Genomic DNA, 19,726 nt, shown 5'->3' with positions numbered 1-19,726 from the left:
GGATATTTTTGCAAGAATGATGGGTCTTAGGACAAGATTTTGAGTTTATAGGATTCACGCATATGTGGCATTTCACATGGGAAAGGCCAATTCTTTCCCATCATAGGAAAGTTGGTATTAAACCATTAGAACAATTTTATTATGCTCTCTCCACACTATATTTTTGTACACACTTTTACCACCATTCTCTCTCCTCCATATCCTTCACTCATCAATGAGGCGATTTGTAATTTTAAGATTTGAATGTTTCGTTTTCCACAATTGATTTTCAAGGGTTAGGTCGTCTGTAATGAACATATGAGATTAGCGGTAGCTGTGGCCCTTGATATTGATTCCTAAAATAGTTAATGTTGTTTCAAGTAATTACGACTATAGCAAATACCAACATCCCATGGTTTTCAATATAAACCAGTACGAATAATATAAATTCATTAAAATATTAGTAGCCAATTGCTACTCCATTTGAGATAAGTGATGGAATAAATGGATGCATGTACTTATTATGTTCCTAATTTTTTTCATGGATTAGATCGTTTGGTATGAAGAATAATAGGCTCTTTCTTTATGATTACTATTATGGTGTTTCTTTCAGATGCATGTACTTGTTATGCTCCTAATCAGTAGTACTATTTCTAATATTAAAGAAATTATCAAACATCTTAATCATTTGTTAGTTGTTATTGTGTGACAAATCTTCTTACCTAGTTTGATAAACATGTTTCCATATAACCTTTCAATTTCTCAATAGGTGTTTATTGCTTATTATTCTCAAAATTAGCCAATTGATATATATTATCATTTTTTATTGTACAATATATTTTATCTATTCTAGATATTTTTATTCTTATTTTATATATTTTGTCAAATGATCTCTATAAATAGCATCCGATTGTATTCAAGTTTGACAACAATAAACTATTGGTTGATCAAGATGAAAATCAAGCATTTTTTCTTCATGTTCTTCCTTTGTTTACTACTTATTATATCTACTAGGGCAATTCAGACATCCAAAGATGGGAATCAATGTATATATATAAATTGTATGTTCATTTATCTATTTGTTTATTATATTTAATAAAAGTTTTTTTTTTTAATTTTCAGTTGGTGTAACGAAAGAATCCAAAACAAAAATAGGAATTGATGGTTGGCGAGACTGGGGAGGCTCATTTCCGAACGTTGAGAAAGAGAATAATGGCCGAGGTGACAAAGAAGGTGGACAAAGTAAAAATGCAAAAGAAAAAGGTGAAGTCCATGAAAATGTAACAGAAGGTTGGAGAGACTGGGGAGGCGCATTTCCGCACATTGAGAAAGAGAATGTTGGTAGAATAAACAATGAAGGTGAACATGGAAAGGTTGCAAAAGAAAATGGTGAAGACAACAAAAATGAAAGTCTCTACCACTTAATTAAATGGATAGAATGGTAGAGGTCTACATTTGGGGAAAAAGACATGTGCGGAAGGTGGCTTTAACAGTGAAAATGGAGAGGAAGAGAGACAAAGATGGAAATAAGACTCTACATGTGTGTATTGTATCCCATATAGTATGTAAAATAAAATGATGACTCTATCTTACTTCATGCCTATTACATAATAATAAGAACATATATCCATAGATAAGTAGTTCTTTTACCGATATCATTATATTATACTACTTATATCATCAAAGTTATACGGAAACTTGCTGATTTAAATTCAATCATTAGTTGTGTCATGTTATATAACTAAATAGAGATTAAATTAGTTGAAAGTGATAATAAGTACTTTCATGCTATTTTTTCGAATGGGAAAAAGAGATTCTTATAAATGGAGTACGAGGATTATTGTAACTTATTCTTAACAATAAGTCAATATCCAAAAGGAAATTGAACATCGTTGATAGGCAGAATAAATACATAAAATAAAAATCTACGAATATAATCAAAGTAAGGGGGAGAACTATCAAGGTCAAACACACGAAGATTACACATGAGTGGAAGGCAGGCAGGCATAAAACTACTTTTTTAACTTTAAAACAATGGCGACTACTTTTTTCTTTGAATTTTTTTTACTACATGCTAATTAGTTATTACCCTATAAAAATAAATTGAGTTAACTCCCTTTTAAATGAGGTATCTGTAAATAGAAACAACCTGGTAGTTATCGAAAAGTTTGTTAAGCTTAAAGAGGTGGAAAGTGTCGACTCTTTATTAGTAACAAAGTGATTCATGATATGTAGTAGCCTAAATCCCACATCATTTTGAGGTGTTATTTCTTCTGAGGTGGTGCTTGGGATTAGATCTCATGTGGTTAGATGACATGGTCAACTTGGTGAACCATGACTTGGCCTGTTTATTAGGCCTTTATGCCATATTCCTAAGAGTGGTGATAGGCATACCACCATAGGTGGCATCCACCCCTACACACCCACACAAAATTTTGACATTTGGCAACTGGACCCTACACAAATACACTCACCAATTGTTTCTTTCTCTCTTTTTCTTTCTTCCTTCACCCTCTCTTCTCACACAAATACACGCTCTTCCTTCACCTTCTATCTCTTCCTTCATTCTCGTCCCCACCTTTCTCTCTTCTTCACCCTTTTTCTCCTTTCCCCCTCACTGAACACCACCACCGGCCACACCCCAAAGCTCACCACCACCGCCGGTCCACTTCTTTTTCGACGACGGTGATGGAAACGACGATCTCCCATCCATTTTTTTCAGATTTGGGCTACCTCCGTTCTACTCACTCCATTGTCGTCGTTGTCTCCCGTCAACTTCTTTATAAATCATGTGGCAATTGATGATTTCTTCAGGTCCTTTCAATTTTGAAGCAGCAAAGACAAAGGGAAGCCGGCCAACTCTGCACCTCAATCCATATAGCTGGACCAAGGTATGAATTTTTTAAAAATCAGTTGAATTTTGAAAGGGAAGGATGATTTCTTCTCATAGTTTGGTTTTGGGTAGAGACTCTATAGGGTTGTTTGTATTGACTTATTTAAATTTATGTATAATAAGCACCTGTGAGACTGTTTGAGAGCTTTTGAAAAGAATGAGCTCTTCATGATAGCTTATGAATGCAGCTTGTAACTTATATGTAAACTGTTTGACCTTATCTTATGTTATAGAAATAACTTATATGTAAGCCCTTACATGATAGACGTTTATGCTATAAGTAAGTAGTTAAGTTGTTTATCCAAACAAGAGTTGTGTAATTCAACAATCACTAGTTATTTTTTCTTGTTATCAAATGGTATATGATTCTGATTTTGCATTACAGGTTTCCAGTATTATATATTTAGACTCTCCTGCTGGTTACATAGTTGGAAATGGTGTTACAGATGAACAAATTGATGGCAATGCTCTTGTTCCATTTGTACATGGGATGGGTCTTATCTCAGATGAATTGTTTGAGGTGAAAATATACCCTTTTAAGAGCAAGTTTGGAACTATATCTATTGTTTGAAACCTTGCTATATATTGTCTTGTAAGTATGTTTCTTTAAGTCATGTTGCACTCTGTTGCAGGAGGTTAACCGCGAGTGTGATGGGAATTTCTATAATTCACTCAGTGATAATTGTACAAACAAGCTTGCAAAAATTGATGAGGTGATTTAATTATACTACAGTACTGAGATTATAAGAAATAAGTGAATTTGGCACTCATTGATGATTCTTATTATTTTAGGACATTGATGGGTTGAATGTATATAACATTCTAGAACCATGCTACCACGGCACAGAGGCAGATAAGATTATCTCCTATATTAGGTTACCGTCTAGTTTCCGTGAGTTAGGTGAGACTGAAAAACCTCATCCTGTGAGGAAAAGAATGTTCGGTCGCGCTTGGCCCCTTAGAGCACCTGTGAGAGATGGCAACGTACCAACTTGGCCACAACTTATCAATAGCAACAATGTTCCATGCACAATATGTTTCTTTACTACTATCTAAGTGTCTATATTTACCATTTAATATCTCCTTATTAGCTACTAGTTGATTTAATTGCTCGATTATCATTGCATACTTGTTTAAACCTTAGAAATGCTAATTTTTTATTGCAAAAAACAAGTAACATGACCTAACAATATCTTTAGGATGGCTCTGTTGCAAATGCATGGTTGAACAATGAAGAAGTCAGGAAAGCAATTCACACTGCAGAGGTGAGGTTTCTTGTAAGATACCTCTATACTTTGAATGTCAAAACACTAAATTATTATCTCTCTGATGAAACAGAAAAGTGTGGTCAGTAGTTGGGATTTATGCACAGACAAAATTTCCTTCGATGTATATTTAGTATAAAATACCAATCATGATGGGAATGATGTCTTAGAGAGATATGAGATGTTTGACTATGATTTGTGTGCTTTTTCTTCCTTCAAAGATAGTTATTGTGCAAAACCTCTTGTTTGATTTATTTAGCCCTTCCTATAGGCCAATTCTGCTAAATCATAAAGCATTAAAAGCCAAAGTTGGTGATGAAGTGATAGTGAAGTCACTTGAGGCCAAATTGGTTGAAAGGCAAAGTAAAGGTAGGTTCTTGTGCAATATTATTATACCTTGTCTAAAAGAAAATCTATTTTCTGACTGAAGTAGAACACATGCCATGTTATTTTACGATTTATATGAAAAATCTTCAATGCTATATAGCATTTTTCTTTGGACATGTATATTAGATTGTATATGTATGTTTGTTTTCCCTCTTCAGTTTCAATATTGTGTTTCAATTTACTAATCATTGTCTTATTTATTTTTCTTCTTCTTTTCAGCCAACAAATTTAGAAACAAGAGATGGTAGACATTCATCGGAGTCTAGCTACCGCCTCGAGGATCATTGAAGCAACATCACTAGGGAATATTTAGATAGTTTATGGACTAGAATTAAGAACAATCCAAGACACCGTGTAAAAAGTGGGGTTCTGCTTTCCCCATGGGTGAAGGATGGACGCAAAAACAAGAAGATTTAAATTAATTTAGTGTTTTGATATGATTGTAATGTAGATGTTTTCTGATGATATTTTTTAATTGGTAGGACAATGTCGCACCTATAATATTAAAGGAAACACCATATGTTGTTAGTTACTATCATTGTTGAACTATCGTACAGTTTAATGAGTCAATTTTTTTGTTATTTTTTGTTCTTTGATATAAAAGATGATTGTGTCTTTATTGACAAGTGAAATCTTCACATGTATATATTTTGCCTAAAACGATATTATTTACATCTGGGAAAGATAACTAGCCAAATATATGGTCTGTATGACCACATTTTTACAAATACGTGACCGCTATTTTTTCATAAATTAGAACTTGTCCGTCTTTAGGCGTGATAACTAGCCAAATATATGGTCTGTATGACCACATTTTTACAAATACGTGACCGCTATTTTTTCATAAATTAGAACTTGTCCGTCTTTAGGCGTGATAAACTCGCCGATTGTAAAACAGGTTATTTATGGTTGGAAATACTTTTAGTGCATTGATCAAATGAGATTATGCGTTTGATTTGCCTAAAACGAAATTATTTACATCTGGGAAATATAAACTAGCCAAATATATGGCGTGTATAACCACATTTTTACACATGCGTGACCACTTTGTTTTCATAAATTAGACCTTGTCCGTCTTTAGACGTGATAAACTCGCCGATTGTAAAACAAGTTATTTATGGTTGGAAATGCTTTTATTGCAGTGATCAAATGAGATCATGCGTTCGATTCGCCTAAAACGAAATTATTTACATCTGGGAAATATAAACTAGCCAAATATATGGTCTGTATGACCAAATTTTTACAAATACGTGACCACTATTTTTTCATAAATTAGAACTTGTCCGTCTTTAGGCGTGATAAACTTGTCGATTGTAAAACAGGTTATTTATGGTTGGAAATGCTTTTAGTGCAGTGATCAAATGAGATCATGCCTTCGATTCGCCTAAAACGATATTATTTACACCTGGGAAAGATAACTAGCCAAATATATGGTCTGTATGACCACATTTTTACAAATACGTGACCACTATTTTTTCATAAATTAGAACTTGTCCGTCCTTAGGCGTGATAAACTCGCCGATTGTAAAACAGGTTATTTATGGTTGGAAATGCTTTTAGTGCAGTGATCAAATGAGATTTTGTGTTCGATTCGCCCTAAATGGAATTATTTATACCTGGGAAACAAAAACTGGCCAAATATATGGTCTGTATGACCACATTTTTACAAATGTGTGACCACTATTTTTTCATAAATTAGAACTTGTCCATCTTTAGGCGTGATAAACTCGCAGATTGTAAAAGAAGTTATTTATGGTTGGAAAGACTTTTATGTGTTCGATTTGCCTAAAACAAGATTATTTGTACCTGGGAAGGATAAACTAGTCAAATATATGGTCTGTGTGACCACGTTTTTTAAGGTGCGCGACCACTATTTTTTCAGAAATTAGAATTTGTCAATCTTTAGGCGTGATAAACTCGCAGATTGTAAAAGAAATTATTTATGCTAATACACCATATAGAAGTAACCTCTAGTACACATGTAATGCTAAAATACCACAAGACAAGTACTTAAACTAACATCGTTGTTTGCAAAGCTACTTCAACCTTTACCTTGCATAAACCAATTCTATAGAAACACCTAACAACATTTCAAATTAATTGTAGCAATGAATATTATCTACAAGAAGTTAAATCTTCATGCTCAGGGAAAACATAGGTGTTATTCCATCTGTGATCCATGCTTTGAGAATTTATTTGGCCTTGTAGACAGCTAGATCATCATTAATCACCAAAAAAACTCCATCAATCCAACATAGATAACTAGTTACTAAGTATCTCTGCAATGCATATGATCCATGCTTCCCATGCAGTCTCTCTTGTGAGGTATCTCCTTAATTCATGACTCAATTTCTCCCCATGAGTAGCTGATTGGAAAGCTGGAAAGTAATACACTTGACCAGCAGTGTACTTTGCCAGAGTTCCTACACAGACAGGAAAAAAAACATAATTTACTTCAAGTATAAGATCATCAGCACGCAAGACTATATGGTTAGAAGACTGCAAATGCTGACAGAATTACATCGGGACACGGGGATACATTGATTGTTTACAGATATAACTACAACAATCAACACATAACTTGTGAATTCTTTTTGAGCATCTACAGACCAGTTCATAGTCAAATAGATCCATGAGTTAGAGTATCAGTTTATAATCAAATCATAGTTGAAGCCCATAAACTCATGTCATCAAGTCATCATAAAACACTGCCACAACTGAAGAATCATCAAATATATCAATTAATCAAGAGTAACAGGTTTAAAAATAGAATGGCATAACGAAATACATAGAAATTGAAGGAAAATAAAACACCTAAGGAGGCTATGTCAGTGTACTTATCACTGAATGCATACACATTTACTGAGATTTGGTACTTGAAAAACTCAGCAGCCATCTGCTCATAAAATGGATCTTCAGGCAGTCTTAGTCCATGTTCTTTATCTGTCCCAAATCAATACACTAATACAACAAAAATATCCAATGAACAAATGACTAGTTTTTATCAAACATACAAGTATTTCAATCATCAATTTTTAAAGTCAAACATTTATGCAACAAGCCAAAGCATCTTATTAAAGTCAAGCAGATGATAAATTCTAGATTACTAACATCACACATTTCACCATGGATTTCTAATTACTTTAATCAATTATTTTGAAAAGCAATTTCACCATGTAACAAAGACGTAACCACACATTTTTTCCAAAATTTCAACACTGTCCATTTTTTGAAATAAGTGTGACCACAAATCTTTTCATTAAGAATTGGTCGCTTAATCACTACGCCTTCAGAGGAACAACCAAAGAGAGACTAAATGATTGGAGGAAAACTTGCGATTTTTTACTAAGAATATAACAATGAGAAGTGAAGGTTATTCTATATATGACATGTTTGACACAAACCAACTAAAACATGACTTACCTTAACCAACACAAATTATCATCCCATCCCCATTTGCAATTACTGACAAATCAGACAATAGCAACGACATAACATCTTAATCGGCAACGAGCCAAAATGCAACAATTAGACAGTAGCAAATAACAGAGATTTTAACATAAGTATGAACTAAACTTCTAAATACTATCAAGATTGATTTAACCCAAAATTCTCACTAAATCAGTATCATACCCTAAAATGATTAATTTCTTCATCATGAATTTCTAATTCAACAATTATTTTGGAAAACAATTTTAAAGCTGATCAAATGATTTCAAAATAAATTTTAGGCTTCACCAAATACAAGATTTGAGATAAACATCACCTTCAACGGAGAGAGAGATAGCGGTCGTCGGAGGAAAACGCAAAAAGAGTGGGAGGAAATGGCGGAGAGAAAGGTAGTGATGAAGGAGTTGTGATTCGATAGTGGGAGTTGATGGAGGTGATAGAACGGCATCGACGGCGATGGTGAGGCCAAAGAGAGAAGAGGAAGAGGAGAAGGTCGATCTGTTCAGAAGAGGAATAGGAGAATATTGTGGGGTTGTGAGTGAAACTACCAAACTACCCCTTATTGCATGAAACTACCAAATTACCCCTGCCACATCAGCAGTGGTACAAAGGGGTGTATAGAAAAGGGGTGTACATGAATCTTTTTCCCTAAATGGAAATTTACTTTTCTCCTATTCAAAATTGTTCATTCCCACCTCGAAATTCCCCCAGATAAGCCCAATGCAAGTTAACTGCCGCTAGATCCGGAATGTAGTTAACTCACGCTGGGTAACAGCTCAAATTAACTCACGCCACCCCCAACGACAGTTAACTTGCACTGGTTTCAGGTCTTCTAACAGAACAACAATTTTGCAAAAGAATTGTTGTTTTTTTAAGCACCTAAACACGTAATTAAACTTGGAATTTTTTTTTAAAATTTCCAATCATTCACTACCACAAAATTCATTCACTTCAATCAATCATTCAATCAATTGTTCATTCAATCAAAATTTAAATAAAAAATAATTCCAAAAAATGCAAATGTCATAAATAAAAATGCGAATACGCAATTGTCAATTATTTACATCAAGTTCCAAAATGTCATAAAAATACGAAAATCAAATATATCACGGGGTCGAGGTGCGCCTCTCCCTCCTCTTTCGGGGAATCCGTAACTCGACGACTAGGTGCAGTTCTTCCTAGATCCTGCTAAACATACTATGATAGTATGGATGTGGCTCACCATCACGCAACGCCTCCTCCGTAATTATGTGGACATTACACATAATCTGGAGTGGGTCGAATAGCTCTCTCTCGCATACTCCTCCTCAATAATGACCTCTTAATTACGAGGACTAGGAGGTGGCTCCTCAACAACCTCTGTTGGATGGCTCATCGCAGGATGGGAGACACGGTAGAACCAAGCGGTGAACTCCCCCTTTAGTCCGCCACGGATCCTTTCCCGCAGAACCCCGATAGGCCAAAGGTATCACATGAATCATAAAATCTCTGAAGCCTGGACTATCTTTGGTGGGTGATGTGCGGATTAAGCAAGTGTGCCAAATCGTTTACCAAGTACTAAAGTAATAAGTAGAGTATCGTATCCACAGGATAGTTGTTTCGTCCAAATAATTCGCGTTACTTATTTTTAGTTTGACGATATAATAAAAGATAAAGGTTAGAAGGGTTGAAATTTTTATCTGTTTGCAACAGAGATAATTTACCTGTTTTGGTTGCACAAAAGTAAGCAACGGTTAGGATTCTTCGAATCCCCCTATTTATATTGTTGGATATTAAATAACTGTCATGTCTCGTTTATTTATCTTAGGTAGACTATACAAGTAATGAGGCGTGGGACGTGACTAACCTAATAGGTTGGAAGCTGCACCTGCTGATCACACGGTGATCCTTACGTGTGGGGTCTATAAATCTCGGTTAATTAGGTCTATCCCTCCTAAGTTTGGTTTCACCTATTGATCACACGGTGATCCTTACGTGAGGGGCCTTACCGTCTCTAAGGTAATTGAAAGCATAGACTTTTTATTGGATTTCGAAGATTTCACAAGGAATTGAAGGCCAAGGTTCATGTAGGTCTACCCATCTATGAATCTTAGGACACTCATAGCAAGCTCTCTCTCTCTCTCTCTCTCTCTCTCTCTCTCTCTCTTTCTCTCTCTCTCTCTCTCTCTCTCTGACACACACACACACACACACACGCACACACTTTGTAGTTCTACAAAGGGGCAGACAAACTAGTGTCTACCTTACTAAGGATTTAAGAGAATGCTTCTATTAGGCTACAACTTATTTCCTTCAAGTAGGTACTTGTTTTCTTAATAACTAACTAGTTACATCCTAGGTTCAGCAGAGTTACTACTCAGTCTTAGTAATGTCACCTCCTAAGTACATACTACTAGGGTCAAATCTCTTTCGGTATCTTTCTCTAATTACTAACTAATTACTTCCTAGACAGATAGATATTTGTATAGAGCTTTAAATATAAAGATACAAGCAGCAAGATAGTAATATCAATGTCAGGCCCTGTCACAACCTAAATACCTAATTTAGGGTTGCACCTGCTACAGAAATAAACTAAGGAATTTCCTAATAAAATTTAACGGCGAACAAAAGATAAATAAAATAAAAACAACATTAAATAAAATAAATATCCAACAAAAATAAATAGAGGTTCATCTTAGAACTCTAACCTAAGAAGATTTAACATTACCAACTTAAGTTTTGATGATAACAAGGTATTAAAATGTCAATTGGATATACTAATATTTGTTCAAGTGTGCAGGACCATAGACTAAAATTTTATAAGTCTTAAACTCAAGTATTGGTTCTGAAAGAACAAAAGAGATCAATGAAATTTACAAAGGAAGCTTGGGTTGCAAGAAAGAGTCTGAAGACTGCCAGAGTCGGAAGACTAACAGAAGCTGACTGCCAGAAACTGACGTCATCAAAGAGTTTAAAGATCATCAAAAGTTGAAGTTCATCAGAGTCTGAAGACTGGAAGCTACAGTTAGTTAAAGTTTGTTATTCTGAAGGCACATCATTGCAGAAGGTATAGAAGCATGGATCAATGACTATTTTAGAGAAATTAGAAGGCATTGGATGCTTATCCACTGAAGAGCGCAGGAAAAGGACATAGTACAATTGTACAACCACTACTCCATTACTCCTCTCTTCATGTATGCAATAGTACAAGATAACAGTTATGTCTACGCTGATTATTCTCTATTCAAGGAATGAATTTGAAATTGTTCTCTCCTAGGACAATAACCAAATCATTGGTGAAGATCAAGCTTCACAACGACTCTTTTTGATGTGCTGGCAATCATCAACGTATCTTTCAAACCTCTATATAAAGGAATGAAGATTTGAAGATTGTAAGAGACTCAAGAACAATTTACAAGTGCCAAAACTCTGCTGAATTGTTTTCACATCAAAGTTAACTTAGAATTTCTTAACAACTTTCATATTTTAGAAATTCTAGAGTCTTAAAGAGTCTGTATCTGAATTGTATAGTGAACACCACTGGTTGTATATCAAGTGGACAACCTCAAACATTTCTCTGTGTAATTTTGTTTGTTTATAAGTCTCTTGCTTTTGTGCTTGAGCATAGGAAATCTCTTGAATTTGTGCTTGAGTATTTGGAAGTGTCATGCTTGTATCCTTGAGAATTTGTAATCATATATTGATTTAGTGAACTCTCCTTGGAAGTGCAAGGGGGACAGTACTACTTTCGGATTGTGGAAGGAACCTGTATAATTGCTTTGAGTCTTTCTCCTCGCTCTCTCTCTACATTATCCGCTGCATACGACTCTGAACTCTATTCCAAATTCTGAACTCTATCAGACTCTCAACATTGGACTTAGTTTTAAAAAGAAGAAAAAGCTAACACAATTATACCCCCTTCTTGTGTTTTTCTCACCTTCCGTTGGTACCAGAGCTCTGGTTCTATTTGTCTTAAGCACTTAACAGTGTAACAGAAAAAGACCTGAGAAAAACATGTCATCTGTTGAATGTTCCAGTTCTGGTCATAATGTTGCATCGTATGACTATGGTACTGAAGATAAGTCATCTGGTTCAAACAAACCTCCAATGTTAAATGGAGATCCTAAGACTTTCTCTTGGTGGAAAACCAAAATGTATAGTCACATTTTGAGTTTAGATGAAGAGCTATGGGATGTTCGTGAAGAAGGGGTTGCTATCGATAGAAAGAAACACATTCCTGCTCAGAAGAAGTTGTACAATAAACATCACAAGATCAGAGGCATTCTTGCTGCTGCTTTGCCTCACAAGGAGTACTTGAAGATGAGCGATATATCCACTACTAAAGCTATGTTTACTTCCTTGTGTTCAAATTATGAAGGTAATAAGAAAGTCAGAGAAGCTAAAGGCACTATGCTTGTTTATCAGTATATATGCGTTGTTCAGGATGAAAGATGATGAAATCATTGAGGATATGTACTCAAGGTTTCAGACTATAGTCTCTGGACTTCAGATACTGAAGAAAAGTTACATAGTTTCTTATCATGGGAACAAGATTCTAAGGAGTTTATCTGTCAGATGGAGACCTAAAGTTACTGCTATTGAGGAAGCTAAGGATCTAAACACTCTAAGTTTTGAAGATCTTATAAGCTCTCTCAAATGTCATGAGATTTGTCTAAATGAGCATGAACCTGCTAGAAAGCCAAAAACTATTGCTCTAGCATCTAAAGGAAAGTCTTCAAAAGCTCTCAAAGCCAATGAGTCTGAAGAAGAGTATCATACTGGAGATTCTGATGAAGATCCAGCTGTTGTTGAAAAAATGGCTATGCTTTCCAACAAACTTCAGTATCTGGCTTGGAAGAACAAGAAGTTCTTGAGCAGAAGCAGTGGTTATAAAGGTTCAAGAAGAGAAGATCAAAAAGGATGCTTCAATTGCAAGAAACCAGGACACTGCATTGCTGATTGTCCTGACCTGCAGAAGGAAAAATCAAAGCAAAAATCCAAGAAACCAACCTTCAAATCCAACAAGTTCAGAAGACAGATCAAGTAGAGTCTGATGGCCACATGGAAAGATTTGGATAGTGAGTCAGGGTCTGATAAGGATGAAGCTGGAGATGAAGCAAATGTAGCAGTAGGGTTAGTAGCTACAGTAGCTTCAGAAGCTGAACCTGATACAGACTCTGAAGATGAAGATAAGGTATATTCTAAGATTCCCAGGAATGAACTTATTGAATCACTTAAAGAACTTCTCACACACTTTGAACACAGATCCAATGAGTTGAAAGATTTAAAAGATAAATATGTTGATTTATTAAAACAACAAGAAAAGACTTTGTTGGATCTGAAAGAGTCTGAAAAAGAGCTTGAGAGTTATGACTTCATTTTTAGAACTTATGAAAATAAACTCAAGTATCTTTGTCAGAAGCTGAAAGAAAAGTGTGAAGAGAAACCTTTAAGTAAACAAGAGATTTCTCTTGAGACTATTTAACTTATCACTTTATTACTTGTGTGATTTCGTATACTTGCTAAATTGTCCATCAATGAAGCCCTTACTAATTTTAAGATTTGAGTGTTTCCTTTTATCACAATTGATTATCAAGGGTCAGGACATCTTTAATGTACATATGAGGTTAGCAACAGCTAAGCCCATCGACAATGATTCCTAAAATATTTGATGGTATTTCAAGTAGTTATGACTATAGAAAATACCAATATTCAATGGTTATTGATAATAGTCTGTAGGAATGATGTAATTTTATTAAAATATTAGAAGTCAATTGCTATTTCTTTTTAGATAAGTGATGGAATAAATAAATACATGTACTTATCATGTTCCTAATATTTTTAAATGGTTTAGATAATTTAGTACAAATAATAATTTGTTCTTTCTTTATGATGACTATTACGGTTTTACAAACAGTTAGAACTATGTTTAAGATTAAGGAATTATCTAACGTCTTAGTCACTTGTTAGTTGTTATTGTGTCACAAATCTTCTTACCTCGTTTGATAAACATGTTCCAATATAACCTTTCAATTTCTCAATAGGTGTTTATAACCTATTGTTCTCACAACCAGCCAAATGATATATATTATCTTTTTTCTATTGTATAGTGTATTTTATCAAATCAAGATATTTTTATTTTTCGTTTGTATATTTTGTCAAATTATCTCTATAAATAGCATCCGGTTGTATTCATATTTGACTACAATATACTGTTGGTTTATCAAGGATGAAAATCAAGCATTTTTCCTTCATGTTCTTTCTTTGTTTACTACTTCTTATCTCTACCAGGGCAATTCAAACATCCAATGATGAGAATCAATGTATAAATATAAATATATAAATTTTATGTGCATTTTATTTATTTTTTTTATCATATTTAATATAAAGTGTTTTTTGATTTGTAGTTGGTGTAACAAAAGAATCCAAAACAAAAGTAGGAATTGATGGTTGGCGAGATTGGGGAGGCTCATTCTGGGAAGATGGACAAGAGAATAATGGTGAAAGTGACAAAGAAGGTGGAGAAAGTAAAGGTGAAAAAGAAAAATGTGAAGTCCATGAAAATGTGACATAAGATTGTATGTGCATTTTACTTATTCCTTTATTATATTTAATTAAAAGTGTTTTTTGATTTGCAGTTGGTGTAACAAAAGAATCCAAAACAAAAATAGGAATTGATAGTTGGCGAGACTGGGGAGGATCATTTTGGGGATCTGGAGAAGAGAATAATGGTGGAGGTGAGGAAGAAGGCAGACAAGGTAATGACTATAACAGATACTGATATTCAATGGTTTTTGATAATAGTATGTAGGAGCGATGTAAATTTATTAACATATTTGAAGTCAATTGTTATTTCATTGAAGATAAGTGATGAATAATAATTTGTTCTTTCTTTTTGATGACTATTATGGTTTTACAAATAGTTAAAACCACGATATTAAAGAAAATACCAAACGTCTTAATCACTTGTTAGTTGTTGTTGTGTGACAAATATTCTTACCTTGTTCGATGAACATGGCCCAATATAACCTTTCAATTTCTCAATAGGTGTTTATATAACCTATTATTGTACGTTGTATTTTATCCAATCAAGATAATTTTATTCTTATTTTATATATTTTATCAAATGATCTCTATATATAGCATCTAGTTGTATTAATATTTGACTACAATATAATATTGGTTAATCAAGGATGAAAATCAACCAGTTTTTCTTCGTGTGCTTTCTTTGTTTACTACTTCTTATCTCTACTAGGGCAATTTAGACATCCAAAGATCAAAGTCATTGTGTGTGTGTGTGTAAATTGTATGTGCATTTTATTTTATTTTTATTATATATAATAAAAAGTACTTTTTTGATTCGCAGTTGGTGTAACAAGAGAATTCAAAACAAAAATAGGAACTGATGGTTGGCGTGATTGGGGAGGCTCATTCTGGGAAGATGGACAAAAGAATAATGGTGGTGGTGACACAGAAGGTGGACAAGGTAAAGGTGCAAAAGAAAAAGGTGAAGTCCATGAAAGTGTAACAGAAGGTTGGAGAGACTGGGGAGGCTCATTTTGGGACGATGAGAAAGAGAATGTTGATGGAATAAACAAAGGAAGTGCACATGGAAAAGGTGAAGACAGCGAAAGTGGAAGAGACAACATAGATGGATACAGTGGTGGAGATTTGAATTAGAAAGGTTTGAGAGGTTTGAGGAAAAAGAGAGGTTAGAAAGGTTGCTCTAATAACGAAATGGAGGGGATTGAAGACATCCATAGAAATAAGACTCCTACATGTGTGTATTGTATCCCATATAGTATGTAAAATAAAATCACACCTAAATCTTACTTCATGTCTAGTTTATAATAAAAAGAACATCTATCATAAATATATAAATAGTTCTTTCACCGACATCTTTAGATTATACTACTTATATTATCAGAGTTATATGAAAAAGAAGTACCACAATTTCATGTTATATATTTTGTTCAACTAGTTGATCTAAATTCAACCATTAGTTATTTCATGTTATATAACTCAATAGTGGTTAAATTACTAAAAAGTAATAATGAGTACTTTCATGTTTTTTTTTTTTTTAAATAGCAAAAAAGTGATACTTGAAAATGGAGTACAAAGATTACTGGAACTCATTCTCAACAATAATTCAATATCCATAAGGAATTCGAACATCGTTGATAGGAAAAATAAATACATAAAATAAAAATCTACGATAACTAAAATAAGGGGGAGAAATATCATCAAACAATAACCAAAAGAACATATGTAACGTAACATCGTAAGTTTTGATCCAATGAATTACTTATATCATTTAAATTTGTGTGTGTGTGTGTGTGTTTATATATATATATATATATATATATATATATATATATATATATATATATATATATATATATATATATATATATATATATATATATATATTACACATGAGTGGAAGGCTGGTGGAAGACCAGCTACTTTTTTTAACTTTACAAAAATGGTGACTAATTTTTTTTAAAGTCTTACTACATGGTAATTAGTTTTTACTCTATAAAAATAAATTGATTTAACTCCCTTTTAAACGAGGTCTTTGTAAATAGGATCGTGTCAACTCTCTAGTCTTTGTAAAAATAAATCAATGAGGTGGAAGTTTAAGAGTTTTCTTTTGCTAGTACTATTTCCTTCGGGCTTTGATCTTCATGTTTGTTTTTCCTCTTGCATTATTTTCCTATAATAAAATATTACTTGTATTGAAATAAATAAATTGGTAATTGATTGTTTACTGATGTGAACTATTTAAGGCTTGTTGTCATGCTTAATAATTAACCCACTGACAGTTTATCATTATGGTGTGGATGTAAAGTATTGGGATTAATTGACCCACTAGCGGTATATCATTAAGGCGTCAATGCCAGGCATCAGGTTTACGTGACCGGTAAGTGGATTGAGTGTGTTGATGCATAATGTCGGGCTCAATGACCCAATGATGGATGGTGCTCAAGAAATTTGTATTGTTTGAACTAATATTGCCTTTCGGAACTGAGATAAGAATGCTTATTCTCGTTATGCACTGCACTTCAGATGTCCAGTATTGCCTTGTTTTTTTTTTTTTTTTTTAATAAAACCCGCAATCAAAGTAATTTCTTCCTAGATGACACTATAGAGGTCTGTAAAACCTAGATCGTCCTAATAGATATAGTTTGATGTCATGAGGTATTCCATATTGAGGTGCAATAATAAGTTAAAGTTTATAGGACCAGGGTTTTTGTATTCGATGTGACATAAAGGAGGAGTTACAAACTTTTCTTGAAGGAATGGTTTCCGATTTGAAGAAATCCCACGCCGACTTGATGTGGATTAATCATGAATTTAAGGTTAGATTTATTGTTGAGTTCTTAGCAGTTTCACATAGTCTATTGTTCAAGCTAGGACGATAGCTCCCAAGGTGAGTTTTGATATGACTTATTACACCAAGGTGGTTTGAGATGATCATATATTTAGGGAATTACTACACCAAGATGAGGATGATAGTAAAAAAGGTGACCCTAAAAAAGTTAAAAGGAAAGAAAGCATTCAATCTTATCCTAATGAGCTACTTGTAAGTAGTGACATGGAGGATGACTTGTTTCATCATGAAGTGAAAAGCATGGTGAATAATGATGTAATTATAATTAACTTGTTATCGTTTAGTTAGGAAAAAATAAAGGGTGTCCAGCTAACCAAGTTGGTTTACCAGATGTAAAGGACACTGATAAGTGCTCAAAAGTGATATATTTCTTGTGTTAATTTAGGCACTTTAGTGATTTTCTTTGCAAATTACTTAAGGGAAAAGCTAAAATTTGATGTAATTATGCCATTTATGCTTCAGTTACCTTATTTTACCCATCTATGTAGGAAAACACAAGCAAGGACCAAGAAATCATCAAAGATGCAAAGAAATCCAAAGGCTAACTCGCTTAGAGCGAGACAACTCGCTTAAAGCGAGAAAATGGCAGAAGGTTTGGTTCTCAGCACGCTTTGAACTGGTCAGGAGCGAGTCCAAGCAAAGAGCAACTCGCTTGGAGCGAGCAAATACACTTAGAGCGATGAAATGGTAGAAAGGTCCCAGGATTGCACACTCTTAACTTGCCAAAAGTGAGCTCCCATCAAAGAGAAACTCGCTTAGAGCGAGAAAACACCAGAAGGTCCTAGGATTTGTAAAACCAAACTCGCTTTGAGCGAGTTCATCTGGCTTAAAGCGAGTTCAACAGGATAAGGTACCCTTGGTAGCCAACCATTGGAGCAGCGTGGATTTCAGGCAACTCGCTTTAAGCGAGTTCATCTAGCTTAAAGCGAGTTTTCCCAGACTCAGCCATATAAATAGCTTTTTCTCTCATTTCTCTTCTATCTTTGTACTGTTTTATTCATTTTTCTGGTTTCTAGAGAGAGTTGAGGCATTTCTAGAGAGAGAAACACAAAACAAGGGTGTTAGGAGTAGATTATAATTTCTTGCTTATGTGCTTGACCATTTGGAAATATCTTGGTTGTGTACTTAAGCAATTGCAATCTTGTGTGATTATAGTGAAATTCTTTGGAAGTGCAAGGGGATTTGACTACTTCTGAATTGTAGGAGGAACCAGTATAAATTGTTGTGTTATATATATATATATATATATATATATATATATATATTTGTTTGATATATCCGTTGCAATCAGACTCTAAGTCAAACTCTGAACCCATCAGACTCTGACTAGTGCATAAACACTTGGAAAAGTTTTTAGAAAAAGCCAACATAATTCAACCCTGCTTCTTGTGTTTTTCTCACCTTCAATGTGGTCTGAGATCCACAAGGTGGAACGTTGAGGTCTCCACGACGAGTTGGAATGTTAAGGTCTTCATGATGAGGTGGAATGATGTGGCCCCTACGACGAGGTGTAATCAGGGGCGAATGGCTGTTATGTCATGGGGTAGCATTGGCTACCCCAAAAGGGAATTTCTTTTTGGATAATTAACATAGTTTAATATATAGCTACCCCATTAATATATTATTCGGCTACTCCAAACAATTTTGTTGGTTCAAAGAGAGATGATATTAAAATAATATTGATAATCTATTTAGTTTAGTGTCTATTCTGGATAAATTTGACTTATTAAAACTCCATATAACTCAACTTTTATAAATAACTATTGTTAGCTTTTATTTTCTTTGTTTTTTGTAAGGAAGCTTTTATTTTCTTTGTTGCCGTTTCATTACATATAAGTAAAAATTATTGTGAATTTATTTACGTTTAATATATTAGGTTTTTAAAATATATTTTATTTCTTCATAATGTTTGGCCCCTTCATAAAAATTGTGGTAGCTTCGCCGCTGGATGTAATGATGAGGCTTCTACGACGAGGTGGAATGTTGAGGTCTCAATGACGAGGTGGATTCAGATCTCAACAACGAGGCAAAATACTGAAATCTCTAAGACAAGGTGCGATGCTGAGATCTCCACAACAAGGTGAAAATTGACCAAGGCTCAAGTTCTTTTTTGTTTTGTTTATGACGTAGTGTCTGCTACACGATGATGATCGGCTAATGTCCATATTGTGAGCAATATATTCACTCAACAGATTATCTAATTGCAACACTAAATATGAAAAATGGTTCGTCAACACAATGTTTCTTATAAGATATGGAACACCGATGTGACACCCAAAAAGCAACCTAACTTCAACTACCAAATGGCCTTCACCAAAAAATAGAAACAAATAATGCATCACGAATCAACAAGAAGGAGGTCACGGCCATCAAATGCAT

General features: G+C 34.1%; 2 protein-coding genes across 10 annotated transcripts; both read left to right on the top strand.

The window, feature by feature from the left end:
• Positions 1-907: 907 nt before the first annotated feature.
• LOC146949081 (uncharacterized) lies at positions 908-15,916 on the top strand. Of its 7 annotated transcripts, none has more exons than XM_085745163.1 (4): positions 908-1,025; positions 14,361-14,480; positions 14,592-14,711; positions 15,320-15,916. In XM_085745163.1, exons 1-4 carry the CDS (start codon positions 932-934, stop codon positions 15,631-15,633), a joined length of 648 nt encoding a protein of 215 aa, XP_085601289.1. In that variant the 5' UTR covers positions 908-931; the 3' UTR covers positions 15,634-15,916. The 7 variants fall into 7 exon arrangements, with proteins under 7 accessions (XP_085601289.1, XP_085601288.1, XP_085601287.1 ...); XM_085745162.1 differs by having other exon boundaries at positions 14,361-14,486; XM_085745161.1 differs by having other exon boundaries at positions 14,361-14,501.
• Positions 2,461-5,056, top strand: LOC146949082 (serine carboxypeptidase-like 20). 3 transcript variants are annotated; one of them, XR_015027141.1, is made up of 6 exons: positions 2,467-2,870; positions 3,258-3,392; positions 3,505-3,585; positions 4,072-4,137; positions 4,409-4,506; positions 4,744-5,056. XR_015027141.1 is itself a non-coding variant. In XM_085745169.1 (5 exons), exons 1-5 carry the CDS (start codon positions 2,769-2,771, stop codon positions 4,810-4,812), a joined length of 453 nt encoding a protein of 150 aa, XP_085601295.1. In that variant the 5' UTR covers positions 2,465-2,768; the 3' UTR covers positions 4,813-5,056. The 3 variants fall into 3 exon arrangements, 2 of the variants coding, with proteins under 2 accessions (XP_085601294.1, XP_085601295.1); XM_085745169.1 differs by lacking the exon at positions 4,409-4,506 and having other exon boundaries at positions 2,465-2,870; XM_085745168.1 differs by lacking the exons at positions 4,072-4,137; positions 4,409-4,506; positions 4,744-5,056 and adding an exon at positions 3,665-4,003 and having other exon boundaries at positions 2,461-2,870.
• Positions 15,917-19,726: the final 3,810 nt, after the last annotated feature.

This window comes from Medicago sativa, chromosome 2 (assembly GCF_051527215.1).
Source record: "Medicago sativa cultivar Bolivia chromosome 2, Bolivia_mono, whole genome shotgun sequence".
NCBI lineage: Eukaryota > Viridiplantae > Streptophyta > Magnoliopsida > Fabales > Fabaceae > Medicago > Medicago sativa.
This window is presented reverse-complemented; position numbering and strand designations above follow the sequence as displayed.